Here is an 18,691-nt window from a genome sequence, read left to right as displayed (position 1 = left end):
TTTATTAACTGCCAGACGACTGGAGTAGTTTATATAGTGGAATGCAGATGCCCTAAGATGTACGTAGGGAAGACTACACAACAGCTGAGAAGGAGAATTTCTAAACACCTTAGTACAATTAGAACGGGTGTTGATACTCCTCTAGCTAGACACACCCGTGAGGTACATAGAGGTGATTTGTCAAATCTAAAATTTTGGGGTTTTCTTAAACCCAGTCTGGGCCCGAGAGGTGGTAACTTAGACAAAAAACTGTTAAGAGAGGAGGCTACATGGATATATAGACTAAAAACCCTTAGCCCACATGGACTTAACGAAGGGTTTACTTTCTCCGCCTTCCTCTAAAATTGCCTGCCTATCATTCTATCAATATATATTTTTAACAATTAGTTTATAAATTCAATACTAGTCTACACAAGAGCAGATGTCGTGTTATGAGTAGAAAAAAGAAGAAGAAAAAGAACGATTAGAAAGCAGGTTGTGCCTATATCAATTTAATGTAGGTTCTGTTGGAATCAAATAAGTAAGCGCCCTGTAAACTTAAACATCATAATAACTATGTAATACTAATACCATTTAACAACGCCTAATAGAGATCCTTAGAGCATGGTTTATATATATATATATATATATATATATATATATATATATATGTGTATTTAGTTGTGTGTGTATATGTATATACAAAAAATATGATTCTAGCCTATTCAATACTCACCTGTGGGGAGGATAGATTCGAGTGCGATATTCTCCTTGGAGGTTGGTTGATGAGCAGGTTCAATCTAGTTAAAGGTAACACAAAGACAAAAATATTGTTACTCAATTTCCCCTCCCCCCCCCCCCAAGATACTCACCTAAGCTTGATGGGGGTGTCTGATGAGGGTGGTGTGCCTTGTCCCCGTGGTGGAGGAGGGTGACAGAGGAAGTCTAATTCGTAAAAGAATAGTGAATAAGTCAAAAAATTCATTTTCCTGTTTGGTAACTAGTTTAATAAAATATTCAGTCATCAAATTAAAAACCTAAGGAAACATCAAGAAATTTCCCCCACCTATATAACAAATAACCCCCCCCCCCTTCTCCCCTCCCCTCTCCTTCTCTTTCCCCCCCCCCTCCCCCCTTACCCTCTCTCCTTCCAAATTTGGAAAGATATCACATAACTCTGGACAAGAACTATCCAATAAAAAAAGAAAAAAATGTAATCCTATTCAAATATCAAAGCATAGGATCATAATGTAGAGATGGAATAATGGAGTAATATACCTCTAAAAGACTCTAAGAGTTTGCGCATACTAGCTTGCGCATACTGTGTTTAAGACATCTGTCACGATGCCGGCTGGCAGGTAGTGGATCCTCTGTGCCAGAGAGGGATTGGCGTGGACCGTGCTAGTGGATCGGTTCTAAGTCACTACTGGTTTTCACCAGAGCCCGCCGCAAAGCGGGATGGTCTTGCTGCGGCGGTAGTGACCAGGTCGTATCCACTAGCAACGGCTCAACCTCTCTGGCTGCTGAAGATAGGCGCGGTACAAGGGAGTAGACAGAAGCAAGTTCGGACGTAGCAGAAGGTCGGGGCAGGCAGCAAGGATCGTAGTCAGGGGCAACGGCAGGAGGTCTGGAACACAGGCTAGGAACACACAAGGAAACGCTTTCACTGGCACGATGGCAACAAGATCCGGCAAGGAAGTGCAGGGGAAGTGAGGTGATATAGGGAAGTGCACAGGTGATAACACTAATTGGAACCACTGCGCCAATCAGCGGCGCAGTGGCCCTTTAAATCGCAAAGACCCGGCGCGCGCGCGCCCTAGGGAGCGGGGCCGCGCGCGCCGGGACAGGACTGACGGAGAGCGAGTCAGGTACGGGAGCCGGGGAGCGCATCGCGAGCGGGCGCTACCCGCATCGCGAATCGCATCCCGGCTGGAGGCGGTATCGCAGCGCCCCGGGTCAGTGGATCTGACCGGAGCGCTGCAGTGAGGAGAGTGTAGCGAGCGCTCCGGGGAGGAGCGGGGACCCGGAGCGCTCGGCGTAACAGTACCCCCCCCCCTTGGGTCTCCCCCTCTTCTTAGAGCCTGAGAACCTGAGGAGCAGACTTTTGTCTAGGATATTGTCCTCAGGTTCCCAGGATCTCTCTTCTGGACCACAACCCTCCCAATCCACTAAAAAAAAAGTTTTCCCTCTGACCTTTTTCGATGCCAGAATCTCTTTGACGGAGAAGATGTCCGAGGAGCCGGAAACAGGAGTGGGAGGAACAGATTTGGGAGAGAAACGGTTAATGATAAGTGGTTTAAGAAGAGAAACGTGAAAGGCATTAGGAATACGAAGAGAAGGAGGAAGAAGAAGTTTGTAAGAGACAGGATTAATCTGGCACAAAATTTTGAAAGGACCAAGATAGCGTGGTCCCAACTTATAGCTAGGGACACGGAAGCGGACATATTTAGCGGAGAGCCATACCTTGTCTCCAGGGGAAAAAATGGGAGGAGCTCTTCTTTTCTTATCCGCGAACTTCTTCATGCGTGATGAAGCCTGTAAGAGAGAATTTTGGGTCTCTCTCCATATGATGGAAAGATCACGAGAAATTTCATCCACAGCGGGCAGACCAGAGGGCAAGGGGGTAGGGAGGGGGGGAAGAGGGTGACGGCCGTACACCACGAAAAATGGGGATTTGGAGGAAGATTCAGAGACTCTGAAGTTATACGAGAATTCGGCCCATGGTAGAAGATCTGCCCAGTCATCCTGGCGGGAGGAAACAAAATGTCGTAAATAATCACCCAAGACCTGGTTAATTCTTTCTACTTGTCCATTGGATTGAGGATGATATGCAGAAGAAAAATTTAATTTAATCTTGAGTTGTTTACAGAGAGCCCTCCAGAATTTAGACACGAATTGGACGCCTCTATCCGAGACGATCTGCGTGGGTAACCCGTGAAGACGAAAAATGTGTACAAAAAATTGTTTAGCCAACTGAGGCGCTGAAGGAAGACCAGGAAGAGGGATGAAATGTGCCATTTTGGAGAATCGATCAACGACCACCCAAATAACAGTGTTGCCACGGGAAGGGGGTAAGTCAGTAATAAAATCCATACCAATCAGAGACCAAGGCTGTTCGGGGACAGGCAGAGGATGAAGAAAACCAGCGGGCTTCTGGCGAGGAGTCTTATCCCGGGCACAGATAGTGCAGGCTCGCACAAAGTCCACAACATCCGTCTCCAGAGTCGGCCACCAATAGAAGCGAGAGATGAGTTGCACAGATTTCTTGATGCCCGCATGACCTGCGAGATGGGAGGAGTGACCCCATTTGAGGATTCCGAGGCGTTGGCGTGGAGAAACAAAGGTCTTTCCTGGAGGAGTTTGCCTGATGGAGGCTGGAGAAGTGGAAATCAGGCAGTCAGGAGGAATGATGTGTTGCGGAGAGAGTTCAACTTCAGAAGCATCCGAGGAACGAGAGAGAGCATCGGCCCTAATGTTCTTATCGGCAGGCCGAAAGTGAATTTCAAAATTAAATCGGGCAAAGAACAGAGACCACCTGGCCTGGCGAGGATTCAGCCGTTGGGCAGACTGGAGGTAGGAGAGGTTCTTGTGATCGGTGTAAATAATAACTGGAAATCTTGATCCCTCCAGCAGATGCCTCCATTCCTCAAGTGCTAATTTAATGGCTAGAAGCTCTCGATCCCCGATGGAGTAGTTCCTCTCCGCCGGAGAGAAGGTCCTAGAAAAAAACCCACAAGTAACAGCATGCCCGGAAGAATTTTTTTGTAGAAGGACAGCTCCAGCTCCCACTGAGGAGGCATCAACCTCCAATAGGAAGGGTTTAGATGGGTCAGGTCTGGAGAGCACGGGAGCCGAAGAAAAGGCAGACTTGAGCCGTTTAAAGGCGTCTTCCGCTTGAGGAGGCCAAGACTTGGGATCGGCATTTTTTTTGGTTAAAGCCACGATAGGAGCCACAACGGTAGAAAAATGTGGAATAAATTGCCTGTAATAATTGGCGAACCCCAAAAAACGTTGGATAGCACGGAGTCCGGAGGGGCGTGGCCAATCTAAGACGGCAGAGAGTTTGTCTGGATCCATTTGTAGTCCCTGGCCAGAGACCAAGTATCCTAGGAAAGGAAGAGATTGGCATTCAAACAGACATTTCTCTATTTTGGCATAGAGTTGATTGTCACGAAGTCTCTGAAGAACCATACGGACATGCTGGCGGTGTTCTTCTAGATTGGCAGAAAAAATCAGGATATCGTCCAGATATACAACAACACAGGAGTATAAGAGATCACGAAAAATTTCATTAACAAAGTCTTGGAAGACGGCAGGGGCGTTGCACAGGCCAAAGGGCATGACCAGATACTCAAAGTGTCCATCTCTGGTGTTAAATGCCGTTTTCCATTCATCCCCCTCTCTGATGCGGATGAGATTATAAGCACCTCTTAAGTCCAGTTTGGTAAAGATGTGGGCACCTTGGAGGCGATCAAAGAGTTCAGAGATGAGGGGTAGGGGGTAGCGGTTCTTAACCGTGATTTTATTAAGACCGCGGTAGTCAATGCAAGGACGTAGAGAGCCATCTTTTTTGGACACAAAGAAAAATCCGGCTCCGGCAGGAGAGGAGGATTTACGGATAAAGCCCTTTTTTAAATTTTCCTAGACGTATTCAGACATGGCAAGAGTCTCTGGGGCGGACAGAGGATAAATTCTGCCCCGGGGTGGAGTAGTGCCCGGGAGGAGGTCGATAGGACAATCATAAGGCCTGTGAGGAGGTAGAGTCTCAGCTTGTTTTTTGCAAAAAACATCCGCAAAGTCCATATAGGCCTTAGGGAGACCGGTTACAGGAGGAACCACAGAGTCACGGCAAGGGTTACTGGGAACCGGTTTTAGGCAGTCCTTGGAACAAGAGGGCCCCCAACTCTTGATCTCCCCAGTGGACCAATCCAGGGTTGGGGAATGAAGTTGAAGCCAGGGAAGTCCAAGGAGAATTTCAGAAGTGCAATTGGGGAGGACCAAAAGTTCAATCCTCTCGTGATGAGGTCCGATGCACATTAGAAGGGGCTCCGTGCGGAAACGTATGGTACAGTCCAATCTTTCATTGTTTACACAATTGATGTAGAGGGGTCTGGCGAGACTGGTCACCGGGATGTTGAACCTGTTGACGAGAGAGGCCAAAATAAAATTTCCTGCAGATCCGGAGTCCAAGAAGGCCACAGCAGAGAAGGAGAAGGCAGAGGCAGACATCCGCACAGGCACAGTAAGACGTGGAGAAGCAGAGTAGACATCAAGGACTGTCTCACCTTTGTGCGGAGTCAGCGTACGTCTTTCCAGGCGGGGAGGACGGATAGGACAATCCTTCAGGAAGTGTTCGGTACTAGCACAGTACAGGCAGAGATTCTCCATGCGGCGTCGTGTCCTCTCTTGAGGTGTCAGGCGAGACCGGTCGACCTGCATAGCCTCCACGGCGGGAGGCACAGGAACAGATTGCAGGGGACCAGAGGAGAGAGGAGCCGGGGAGAAGAAACGCCTCGTGCGAACAGAGTCCATATCCTGGCGGAGCTCCAGACGCCTTTCGGAAAAACGCATGTCAATGCGAGTGGCTAGGTGAATGAGTTCATGTAGATTAGCAGGGATTTCTCGTGCGGCCAGAACATCTTTAATGTTGCTGGATAGGCCTTTTTTAAAGGTCGCGCAGAGGGCCTCATTATTCCAGGATAATTCTGAAGCAAGAGTACGGAATTGTACGGCATACTCGCCAACGGAAGAATTACCCTGGACCAGGTTCAACAGGGCAGTCTCAGCAGAAGAGGCTCGGGCAGTTTCCTCAAAGACACTTCGAATTTCCGAGAAGAAGGAGTGTACAGAGGCAGTGACGGGGTCATTGCGGTCCCAGAGCGGTGTGGCCCAAGACAGGGCTTTTCCAGACAGAAGGCTGACTACGAAAGCCACCTTAGACCTTTCAGTGGGAAACTGGTCCGACATCATCTCCAAGTGCAGGGAACATTGGGAAAGAAAGCCACGGCAAAACTTAGAGTCCCCATCAAATTTATCCGGCAAGGATAGTCGTAGACCAGAAGCGGCCACTCGCTGCGGAGGAGGTGCAGGAGCTGGCGGAGGAGATGATTGCTGAAGCTGTGGTAGTAACTGCTGTAGCATAACGGTCAGTTGAGACAGCTGTTGGCCTTGTTGCGCTATCTGTTGTGACTGCTGGGCGACCACCGTGGTGAGGTCAGCGACAACTGGCAGAGGAACTTCAGCGGGATCCATGGCCGGATCTACTGTCACGATGCCGGCTGGCAGGTAGTGGATCCTCTGTGCCAGAGAGGGATTGGCGTGGACCGTGCTAGTGGATCGGTTCTAAGTCACTACTGGTTTTCACCAGAGCCCGCCGCAAAGCGGGATGGTCTTGCTGCGGCGGTAGTGACCAGGTCGTATCCACTAGCAACGGCTCAACCTCTCTGGCTGCTGAAGATAGGCGCGGTACAAGGGAGTAGACAGAAGCAAGGTCGGACGTAGCAGAAGGTCGGGGCAGGCAGCAAGGATCGTAGTCAGGGGCAACGGCAGGAGGTCTGGAACACAGGCTAGGAACACACAAGGAAACGCTTTCACTGGCACGATGGCAACAAGATCCGGCAAGGAAGTGCAGGGGAAGTGAGGTGATATAGGGAAGTGCACAGGTGATAACACTAATTGGAACCACTGCGCCAATCAGCGGCGCAGTGGCCCTTTAAATCGCAAAGACCCGGCGCGCGCGCGCCCTAGGGAGCGGGGCCGCGCGCGCCGGGACAGGACTGACGGAGAGCGAGTCAGGTACGGGAGCCGGGGAGCGCATCGCGAGCGGGCGCTACCCGCATCGCGAATCGCATCCCGGCTGGAGGCGGTATCGCAGCGCCCCGGGTCAGTGGATCTGACCGGAGCGCTGCAGTGAGGAGAGTGTAGCGAGCGCTCCGGGGAGGAGCGGGGACCCGGAGCGCTCGGCGTAACAACATCTAACAGTTCGCGCACACGAGAGTGCGCACACGTGATGATAAGCCCAGGGACGAGGAAAAGAGATCAAGAGTTCGCGCAGCCGAGACCACGCCACTCACGTCATGTACTGACGTAGTAAGTAAACAAAATATTTGATTGGCTAACGGACCTGAGAAGGATGTCACAAATTAGGGCTGACCTTGGAGCAGGACTCTAAATGGAGCCAGAGTCCATCAATCAAAAGGGCTGATCCAATGAGCTGCCTGCATTTTGACAATTGCAGCTCATTGGTTGTGTAACACATCCTGCTGTCTATCAGTGACGTTACAAACGTAGGTTATAAACATGACCGACATCTCGCATCCACGCTCAGTTGCCCGCTACCTCTTGATAACGCTACATCGTAGCGAAACATGTTGAGGGGGGCAGAGTGGATATTTTAACCATGGCAGCGCTTCTGCTCCTAAGCAATAACCCTGTATGACCTGCAGGCATACAGGATAGTTTACTCACAAACAAGGAGGAAATTAGCAGAGAAGTCTGCATTGAAAATCTAACAATCAAAAGGATAATTGGAGCAAACAGCACTGTTTGATTTTAATACATATGTGTAGAAACTAATAAAGCTTATGGGAATTTTAATCACAATAAGTAGTATATGGGAAATTAGGGTTTTTTTGGATTCCCAAAGGGGAATCTATTGGAAATTAACCGCGGCTAATACCACACATCGCCGATCGCGGCGATGTGCGGTATTAACCCTTTAGAAGCGGCGGTCAAAGCTGACCGCCGCTTCTAAAGTGAAAGTGGCCCGGCTGCTCAGTCGGGCTGTTCAGGACCGCGGCGTCCCGAACAGCTTACAGGACACCTTACCTGCCTCCTCGGTGTCCGATCGACGAATGACTGCTCCGTGCCTGAGATCCAGGCAGGAGCAGTCAAGTGCCGATAACACTGATCACAGGCGTGTTAATACACGCCAGTGATCTGTGCAAGAGATCAGTGTGTGCAGTGTTATAGGTCCCTGTGGGACCTATAACACTGCAAAAAAAAAGTTTAAAAAAAGTGTTAATAAAGGTCATTTAACCCCTTCCCTATTAAAAGTTTGAATCACCCCCTTCTTTTCCCATAAAAAAAATAAAACAGTGTAAAAAAAAAAAATAAACATATGTTGTATCGCCGCGTGCGTAAATGTCCGAACTATAAAAATATATAATTAATTAAACCGCACAGTCAATGGCGTAGGTGCCAAAAAATTCCAAAGTCAAAAAAAGCGTATTTTTGGTCACTTTTTATACCATTAAAAAGAATAAAAAGTGATCAAAAAGTCCGATCAAAACAAAAATCATACCGATAAAAACTTCAGATCACGGCGAAAAAAATGAGTCCTCATACCGCCCTGTACGTGGAAAAATAAAAAAGTTATAGGGGTCAGAAGATGACATTTTTAAACGTATAAATTTTCCTGCATGTAGTTATGATTTTTTCCAGAAGTACTACAAAATGAAACCTATATAAGTAGGGGATCATTTTAACCATATGGACCTACAGAATAATGATAAGGTGTCATTTTTACCGAAATATGCACTGCGTAGAAACGGAAGCCCCCAAAAGTTACAAAATGGCGTTTTTTCTTCGATTTTGTCGCACAATGATTTTTTTTTTCCATTTCGCAGTGAATTTTTGGGTAAAATGACTAATGTCACTGCAAAGTAGAATTGGTGACTCAAAAATAAGCCATAATATGGATTTTTAGGTGGAAAATGGAAAGGGTTATGATTTTTAAAAGGTGAGGAGGAAAAAACTAAAGTGCAAAAACTAAAAAACCCTGAGTCCTTAAAGGAGTAGTCCAGTGGTGATTCAGTGGTGAGCAACTTATCCCCTATCCTAAGGATAGGGGATAAGTTGCAGATCGCGGGGGGTCCGACCGCTGGGGCCCCCTGCGATCTCCTGTACGGAGCCCCGACAGCCCGCGGGAAGGGGGCGTGTCGACCTCCGCACGAGGCGGCGGCCGACACGCCCCCTCAATACAACTCTATGGCAGAGCCGAAGCGCTGCCTTCGGCAATCTCCGGCTCTGCCATAGAGATGTATTGAGGGGGCGTGTCGGCCTCCGCCTCGTGCGGGGGTCGACACCCGCTATCTCGGCGGAGAGCCGGGGCCCCGTACAGAGAGATCGCAGGGGGCCCCAGCGGTCGGACCCCCCGCGATCTCAAACTTATCCCCTATCCTTAGGATAGGGGATAAGTTTTTCACCACTGGACTACCCCTTTAAGGGGTTAAAGGCGCATGAAACAATTTTATTTATCCACAATTTTGAAAAGGTGCCAATAATTTTGTCCAGCCCATTTTTTGAGTTTGGTTATGTCAATTTGCTTTTTTTTTCTCCCTTTTTTGGTTTAGTTCCAATACACACAAAGGGAATAAACACGTGTATAACAAAACATGTGTTACTGCAATCCTTTTCTGTGAGAAATACTTAATTTTCTTTAAAAATTTCAGTGGTGCCAACAGTTACGGCCATGACTGTACATACCATTTTTACGTGTCTAGGGCTGAATATATATCCCTAACAAATAGCATTTATATGTTGCTCACTTGTTTTTTGTTCTTTCCTTATGGAGGGGGTGTGTCCAGCTCTCTCCCTCACTGTGGATGACTCATCTGCTCTGAGTCTGGGAGCAGCCTGGCAGTCTGCAAATCACTGCACAGTAATTTTTATGCATACATTTTCCATCTGTTCCTAGTAAAGCTGGATGCTAATCAACATAGCTGTCACTATGGGGGAGATTTATCAAAACCTGTGCAAAGGAAAGGTTGCCCAGTTGCCCATAGCAACCAATCAGATTTCTTATTTCATTTTGTAAAGGCCTTGTTAAAATTGAAAGAAGCAAGCTGATTGGTTGCTATGGGCAACTGGGCAACTTTCCCTCTGCACAGGTTTTGATAAATCTCCCCCTATGTGTGTCATTCAGCTTTCACAGACTCCTGAGTATCTGATCAGCTTCTATGTCATTCAGGTGTCAGAGAAAGCTTTGGCTGTTCAAGCATGCTGGGAATTGTAGTTTTGAAAAAACAGCTGGAGCTGCAGTGTTTGTAAAGCACTGTGTTAGAGCAATGTTGCCTTTAAACTCCCAGCATCCCCACACATCCTTTGTAGTTTTGCAAGACCTGGAGGCACACAGCTGGAGAATACACAGCTCTAAAACAGAGTTTTACACAGATTGGCCAGTTGTGGCAAAACTACAGCTCCCATTATTGCTGAAGGCTGTAGTGCTGCAATGGTGAACTCCTACACTGGATACCAACAAACTTTATGGCCGTTATCCAGCATGCTGCAAAATACTATACTAGAATAGTGTGTCTACATAAAGATAGAAGAACCCTAGTGGCGGCTATTTTCATTTTAGATTTTTTAGAAACAATTTTCCTTTTTTTAAATAAATGTATATTTAAAAAAGTCATCAGTAGTACTACAAAATATTAAAAGTTTTTCATAATGACAGTGCCTCTTTAATAAAAAGTGATCCAAAAAATCCCATGACAAAAATAAAAAAAAGTTATGTACCAGACTGCATGAGGGCTTATTTTATGCACCGTAATCTGCTGTTTTTATTGATATCATTGTGGTATTTAGCACACTTTTTGATCACTTTTAATTTTGTTTGGATATATTGTGATCAAAAAAATCCTAATTCTAGGTTTGAGTATTTTTGACGTTTACGCCATTCACCATACAGGATAAATAATAAAATATTTTAAGTTTAGACAATTACACAAGGGGTGATACCAAATGTATTTCTTTTTATTATGTTTACACATTTTTATTATGGAAAATGTGAAAGGGGGGGGGGGGGGTAATTTGACCTTTTAATATGAAAGAGGTTAGTGTGTGTTTTATGATCCCTTTTTTAAACATTTAAAGGGGTACTGCAGCCATTTATTTTAATGGACCGTGTGCTGTCTTGAGGTAGATGATATGCACTCCTGACTGAACAGAACCGGATCTCGTTAAGGAGAATCGGGGAGGATAAGATAATTCTGGCTTCCATACCCCTTTAACTAGTACCCTTAGGGAACTTATGGATGGAATCATTAGATTCCTCATACATCTATTGAACTGCATTGATCTGTGTAATCTGCGTTCTATTGGTAGAGCCAGCGATTTTCACTCCCCGGCCAGCCGTTCGGTCCGACTGCATAGACTAAAGCAGTGAATGAGTCAGATTTGATTGACAGTAGGGGAGTGAAGCACACTGTGCCACATTCTTCACTGCCTTATAATTGGCAATTCCAGTGGGCCCCAGGACTGAGACCAGATGCAATCTATACTTTTGACATGTCTGGATGTCAAAAGTTTGTTAAAATTAAAGTAACGCTTTTGCGTTGATTCACATGTACACAATGATCAGATTTGGAGCTGCTCCACTGAAGCGGAATTTTTGCAACGGATTATTTATGTATAAACTTACCTATAGAAGAAATTGTTAAATAAATAAACTTTTTAAAACGATATAATAGTCCCTCCCCTAATAAAAATTTCAATCACCATCCTTTTCCAATCTTACAAATAAAAAAATAAGTTATGCCTATTCTAGGCTTGTAAAAAAAAAAAAAAAACACTGCACTGTGTGTGCAGCTTCTCAAACTTATTCTAGGTTAAAGTTTCACTTTAAGGCTAGTTCCACACTGCATTAGTGTTTCCATCGGAATCCTGCCTAAGGATAGGGTCACATGTGCTGTTTTTTTTCTGCAGCTGATTATGCTACCCACTGACTTTAATGTGTAGGAAAACATGTAGCAGAAAATTTGCACCAAATTACGACACGTGACCCAGGTGTATATACTTTCTGCAGATTTTTCTGCCCATTTAATTCTATGGGCAGCAAAATCTGCAGCAGAAAATAAGCAAGTGTGAATGTACCCTAATTGTACGTTCACACAGACGGATTACCTGTGGAACTTCCGCAGCGCATTTGCTGCGGAAAATCCACATCAGATTTTGCTTCCATTGACTTCAATAGGTCCAAAGGAAAATCTGCAAGTCTGCCTCTATTGTGGATTTTCTGCTGACCAATTAAAGTCAAGAGTAGCAAAATCCACAGTGGATTTTCTGCAGCAAATACACTGCAGACATTTTGCAGGTAATTTTCCCATGTGAATGTACGGTAAAGAGGTATGCTGACGTACACTGTAAGCAGAGAGCAAGGATGCCATTCATTTCAATCACCAGAGTTACCTAATGACATAAGCTTTGTTTTAAGTGGACTCAAAAACATACACAGGATTTTATCATTGGATTTACTTTTTTTTTGTGTAGATTTATCTCAGAATTTTTTTCAGTGTAAAATGTAAGACTTTTTATTTACACAAGTAATCAAGGTCGGTAGACATACACTGATTTGTATTAACACAGTGGTAAGGGATTTATCAACTGCAACTTCTGTGGATTTGTTGAAGATTTTGTCAGGTTTGCTGTGCGGAACAAAATTTGTCCTGGGACCTACACTGATTTCACAGCCAGGCAATGATAGAGCCCCTCCCCCCCCACCCCAATGGTCTGCTGCAGCGTCCAGCCCACTTAAAATAACACGTATGGAGCCACTAGGTGACTGTTAGGGCCATATTAAGGAATGGCATCAGTTGCCCTCAGTTACAGTATATGTCGGCATGTCGGCATCCAGTTTTTGACAGAATGGTGACGGATTCATCTGATGAAAGCACTAACAGTGTGAACCTAGCCCAAAATCCTAAATTGCTAGTGTCCTGCATAGAGCCTATTTTCACGGCAGAATTTCCTCTGCTTCTTCATGCAAAAAACATGGCATACAACTAGTTTGAAGCTAAATGAAACAGAATTTTCACATGAAAATTCAGCTTGGAATCAAAGTCCCATAGATGTCCATGGAAGTTCCTTCAAGAAAGGACGTCAATTCTTCAAGCAGTAAATAGTCCTGGTAATCCTGCTTGAATCTGCTTCTAATTGTTTGTGTGCCATGGTATTTGCATAAAGAGGTCTGTGGAGGAAATGGTGCCTGGTCTATTGTTGCTGATCCACCAGTCCACCCAGATTGCTCACTTGGCCTTTTTTTTTTTTGGGTGAAAACAATCCTATCGTTTTATTTGATGTATGTACCAGGTGTTTCCCAATGCAGATGCCAAGTATACACAAAAATACCATATTTTTCGCCGTAGAAGACGCACTTTTTCTTCCCCAAAACTGGGGGGGAAAAGTTGGTGTGTCTTATACGGCGAATACCTGTGGCCATCACTGGCCGAGACCCGCCGCTAATACAGGACATCACCGATCGCGGTGATGCCCTGTATTAACCCTTCAGATGTGGCGATCAAAGCTGACCGCCCCGTCTGAAGCGAAAATAACACTAACCTGGCTGCTCAGTCGGGCTGTTCGGGACCGCCGCGGTGAAATCGCGGCGTCCCGAACAGCTTACAGGACACCGGGAGGGACCTTACCTGCCTCCTCGGTGTCTTCTCCTTGCCGGGATCCCCTGCGCTCTCCTTTGACGTCATCGCGTTGTCATCCAATAGGAGCGGCGTGCGTAGCGGCGTGATGACGGCGACGGAGAGTGTGGATCCCGGAGAAGTCTGGAGCATCGGGGACACCACGGGGATGCGGCGACAGCGATGAAGCGACATCCAGGGCACCGGTGACGCGTCCGGAGCGGCAGGAACACGTGAGTACTAGCTCCTATACCAGTGGTCTTCAACCTGCGGACCTCCAGGTGTTGCAAAACTACAACTCCCAGCATGCCCGGACAGCCAACGGCTGTCCGGGCATGCTGGGAGTTGTAGTTTTGCAACATCTGGAGGTATACAGGTTGAAGACCACTGTTGGGTTCAGAATCTTTATTTTTTTTAGATTTTGCACCTACAAATTGCGTGCGTCTTATACGCCGGTGCGTCCTATAGGGCGAAAAATACGGTACTTGTGTGAACAGAGCCTTACCTGTGCTGACAGGCCACAATGCCCTACCTTAGTTAGGCCAGGTTCACACTGCTTATTTTGTTACAGTCCGTTTAATTTTGCTGTATACAGAAATGTGGTCAACCATGCTATGCTAAAATGGATATGTTACAGTTCCTTTTTTCATACCATATGAACGGGAAACAGAAGGCATACAGCAAGTTTTTTTCTTTTCTAAAATATCCCAATTCTCAATTTGCAGAAATTAACCTATTGGCTGTTTTCTCACGGCAGTTTTTCGGAAACACAGCCTTACATCCGTTCCTTTATTCTGTGTTATTTATCATTTTAGTATTCCATAACACGTGACCAACTAGCCCCGCGCGGATAGACAGGAGGACCCGCACAGATCACAGCGCACGGTCCAGTGATTCAGCAGGTATCGCCGTTGCATTGCCGTGGAATGAGATTTGCCATAGAATGAGATGGTCCGCCTCCATCACATCCTATTGGCTCTCTCTTGTCACGTGACATATTTAAACGTCACGCATCGATGCGCACAGCATTGTCAATTTGGCTATCACAGAGAGAGGATCTCCTCACCCTGTGATAGCTGAAGCTGTACGGAGCTCACATGGCCTCTGTGGCCCGACAGAAGTTCACACACGTACGCAGCTCATACGGCTGCCTCATATACATTTACTGTTGATCCACAGCGCTATCGGGATCCCTATGCCCGATGGCGCTGTCATCAGGATCCCCACGCCCGCAGCTCTACTCCCCGTCCCCCGCAGCTCTACTCCCCGTCCCCCGCATCTCTACTCCCCGTCCCCCGCAGCTCTACTCCCCGTCCCCCGGAGCTCTACTCCCCGTCCCCTGTGAACGCTCAGGGAGCGATCCACAGCGCTATGGGGATTCCTATTCCTGATGCCGCTGTGATCAGTGTGCGTCCCCGCGAGCGCCCCATGCCCGCAGCTGTACTCCCCGTCCTCCGCCCCCCGCAGCTGTACTCCCCGTCCCGTTAACGCTCAGGGAACGGGGAACAGAAAGTAGAGCATCGGGCGCAGGTAAAGTAGTACTGCGCATGCGCAGCACTACGCGAATAACTTAACCTGCGCCCGATGCTCTACTTTCTGTTCCCCGTTCCCTGAGCGTTAACGGGACGGGGAGTAGAGCTACGGAGGGACGGGGAGTACAGCTGCGGGCATGGGGCGCTCGCGGGGACGCACACTGATCACAGCGCCATCGGGCGTAGGAATCCCCATAGCGCTGTGGATCGCTCCCTGAGCGTTCACAGGGGACGGGGAGTAGAGCTGCGGGGGACGGGGAGTAGAGCTGCGGGGGACGGGAAGTACAGCTGCGGGGGACGGGGTGTAGAGCTGCGGGCATGGGGATCCTGATGACAGCGCCATCGGGCATAGGGATCCCGATAGCGCTGTGGATCAACAGTAAATGTATATGAGGCAGCCGTATGAGCTGCGTACATGTGTGAACTTCTGTCGGGCCACAGAGGCCATGAGAGCTCCGTACAGCTTCAGCTATCACAGGGTGAGGAGATCCTCTCCCTGTGATAGCCAAACTGACACTGCTGTGGAATGAGATTTGTGACGTTTAAATATGTCACGTGACAAGAGAGAGCCAATAGGATGTGATGGAGGCGGACCATCTCATTCTATGGCAAATCTCATTCCACGGCAATGCACCGTCAACCAGTGGGCGGAGTCAAACCGCCGCCGCGACGTCACCTCCGTCATGCCTTGTGCTCTGGCGCCGCCCCTTCTCCTGTCTCCCGCCGTCCTCTTGCTTTCCCCCCTCTCCACGGCTCCTGTTTCTTCTTCCCGGGGACCGCGCCTTGTCTGTCAAGCGGAAGGGTGGCCGGGACCAAAACCAAGAGAGGGGGGTATCCCTGAGACATTCTGTTCTAATAACCGTATTGAAAGCGGTCAGTAGAAAAGGAGTACTAGGATGGCAGCTGGGAGAGCCGCCTCGTACTCGTCTCCATCCTCTAGCTTCAATGCTGGATATGGGAACAGCCACAACGGGGCGGCGGCCAGTGAGGACGAGGATGGACAGAACCTCTGGTCAGTGTGCGCTATCATGGTGCGGGGAGGGCAGGGTCGTACGAGCCACGGGACCCCATTCATTAGCTCAGGCCAGGACCGTTATGTGGAGCTGGGGAGGGCTGCTGCCTCGTTACTTAACCCCTTCGTCTGCCGTACTAGTATCCCATTTCAGAGTCGGGGTGGAGTAAAGGAGAGCAGGATTAACCCTTTGCTGGCAGCTCACGGCATACGTGTGAGGGCGGGGTTAGAGGCGCTGGGCGACCGATGTCCGTCACGGCTGCGAATAAGCAGGTGGCTAGGGCCTTGGGGCCGCCCTCTACCTGTCTGGGTAACAGCGAGGCCAACTACCTGCCGCCCTCCCAGATGGTTGGCCTCGCCCTTACCCAGACAGGTAGAGGGCGGCCCCTGGCAGCTGGTCATTGTGCGCGTGCGCACGTGAGGCTCCTTGTTGTGGTGTCAGGTGGCGCGCAGTGACAGCTGGGCGCGGCCTCTTGTGTTTGGGTGTGGACGAAGTAAATCTGCTGTAAATGTGAGGCGTCATCTGAATGTGATTGCCTCTGCTTGGATTTGGTGACAAAGATTATGTGACTGAACACTTGTGGTTAGTCATAAATGACCACAGCAGGCAGATGTAAGGGAACATTCACACTTACTATATATGCTGTGGATATCTATATGAAATCAATATAAATGAAAAAGCGCTGGCACTGCTCCTTACATATTAGGGCAGTGTTCAGACTATAAGCACAAGAATCCACAGTATATACAATATGTATGATCATACCTATCTGACACCTCTAAGGATCACAGCACCGTCACCATCCAGTATCTCATTGTTTCCAACCTGTGGCTCCTCAACTGCTTTCACACTATGAAGTTCACCAGTTAATAAATGAACGTTTGAAAAATAATTATTAACGCCTGTTAACCCCCATTGATGTCTGTTTTTTTTCCCGTTTACCCGTTATCACCCGTTATAGCCTGTCATGACTAACGGACGTTGGTTGTGACGGGAGAAATAACGTGACGTTAACTAATTTTTCGCCCGTCACAAGAAACGGGTAAATTAACATACGTTATTTTTAACATTGAAGTCTATGACCAACGGAGGTTAGTAAATACACCCGTTAATGCCCATTATTATAACAAATGTTATTTTTACTGAGCATGCTCAGAAGAGGTGACATCAGCAGACTCCTGCAGTGCTGAGGGACTACTACTACTCCCATCATGGAACAGACTTGTTTCCATGATGGGAGTAGTAATTCCCTGGCTGCGGGAGTCTGCAGACAGCTGGGGAGGCTACAGAGTCTGTTCCATGATGTGGGTTGTAGTACAGGGGCTGAGGGATCGATCGCATCGGGTTTCACTTCTGAGACCCAATGCGATCTGAAGTTATTAAGCAGGGGAGCGGGCGGCATGGTCCGCTCCCCTGCGATGTATCCGTGTGTTTTAACCAGGGCTGTGGAGTCGGTAGATAAATGTTCCGACAAATGTTTTTTGTACTTCCGACTCCTCTGTATTAATATGTGAATGTATTTACAAACACTTACAGTTGAATCCAAGAAGCTGTTCCACCAAGTTCTTCTAAGCTCTTCTAGCAGAGAGAGGTAGTTGGGCAGAAGCTGCTGCCTTCTCCTTTTTGTGTGCTGATCTGCTGCTAAAGATAGGGCATTGGGAGGATCCAGGAAGGGGCATTTATTATAAAACATGATTTTCCTAGTAGAATCCCATAGTCATGATTAAAGTTTAAGCTAACAATCGGAGTTTACAAGTTTTTATAGCCTTATCTGAATGGCAGCAGTTTTTCTAAAGGTTTACAGCTTCAGTCTTGAACCATTGACCCTCCATTCCTTTCACTTATACAAGTGTCTCTAGTCCTGCAAAAACATATTTCCTTAATCCCTTATCAGTGAGATGCTAGGTTACCCATGGGTTCCCTGTAACAGCAGAACACAACACTATGGAAAGTATAAGTATTGCCACACCTAGTTGTGCATTGTGTGCCATATAGTGAAGAACATGAAAAGCATGCTTCTTCACGGTCACTTAACATGTTCGTTTTGCGGTTACGTGAGGCACTGCATGCATTGGTCTTTATTCTTACAGTAGAGAAGTCATTAATTATAACTTTTTGTGAATTGGGACATTTAAACTTGATTTTTTTTTAAATTCCAATCTAAATTTAGTCTGAGTCGGTGCATTGTTTGACTCCAGGTACCCAAAATTGCATCCGACTCCTCGACACCACAGCACTGGTTTTAACTTTCAATTTTGAATCCCCGTGGGGAGCCCTGAATGGCCAGTACCGAGGAGCCAATCAGGGCTCTCAGAGCGAGATTTAAAAATGAACATTGTGACTAGCAGGGGCCATATGTATATTAAAAGCGATGTATATTAAAAGCCTATATATCTAGCCCCCAGCAGTGCATTAGATATGACCCCCGCCGGCACATTAAATATATACCCCCCGCCAGCGCATTAAATATATACCCCTGCAGCGCATGTATATGTACCCTCGCAGCGCTTCTATATACCTATGCCGCTGCAGCGCTACATGTGAAAAGCATTCTAGCAGCAGCATCGGCCGCCCGATGCTGCTGAAAGAAATACTTTCCATTCATAGCGCTGCAGCGGCATATGTATATAGCGCTGTGGGGGGCAGATAACGCTATATGTCTGCACCCCGAGCGCTTCTATATACATATACCTCTGCAGCGCTATTAATAAAAAGTATTTCTATTAGCAGCGCATAGTGTCAGCAGCCGTCTCCT

The 18,691-nt window shown here is 47.3% G+C and overlaps 1 protein-coding gene across 4 annotated transcripts in view; it reads left to right on the top strand.

Annotated features, from left to right (window-relative positions):
* The first annotated feature begins 15,564 nt into the window (after positions 1-15,564).
* Positions 15,565-18,691, top strand: part of DYNC1LI1 (dynein cytoplasmic 1 light intermediate chain 1) — a 54,237-nt gene continuing 51,110 nt past the window's right edge. Inside the window, exon 1 of one of the 4 annotated variants that reach the window (XM_056520107.1) lies at positions 15,565-15,935. In XM_056520107.1, the coding sequence (XP_056376082.1) occupies positions 15,820-15,935 (116 nt within the window). In that variant the 5' untranslated portion in view covers positions 15,565-15,819. Of the gene's footprint in view, positions 15,936-16,360; positions 16,447-18,691 lie in introns of those variants that run through there. The other 3 variants (XM_056520103.1, XM_056520108.1, XM_056520104.1) reach the window with 3 other exon arrangements.

This window comes from Hyla sarda, chromosome 5 (genome assembly GCF_029499605.1).
Source record: "Hyla sarda isolate aHylSar1 chromosome 5, aHylSar1.hap1, whole genome shotgun sequence".
Classification (NCBI taxonomy): domain Eukaryota; kingdom Metazoa; phylum Chordata; class Amphibia; order Anura; family Hylidae; genus Hyla; species Hyla sarda.
Note: the sequence above shows the minus strand (reverse complement) of the source record. Positions and strands in the feature narration are given on the sequence as shown.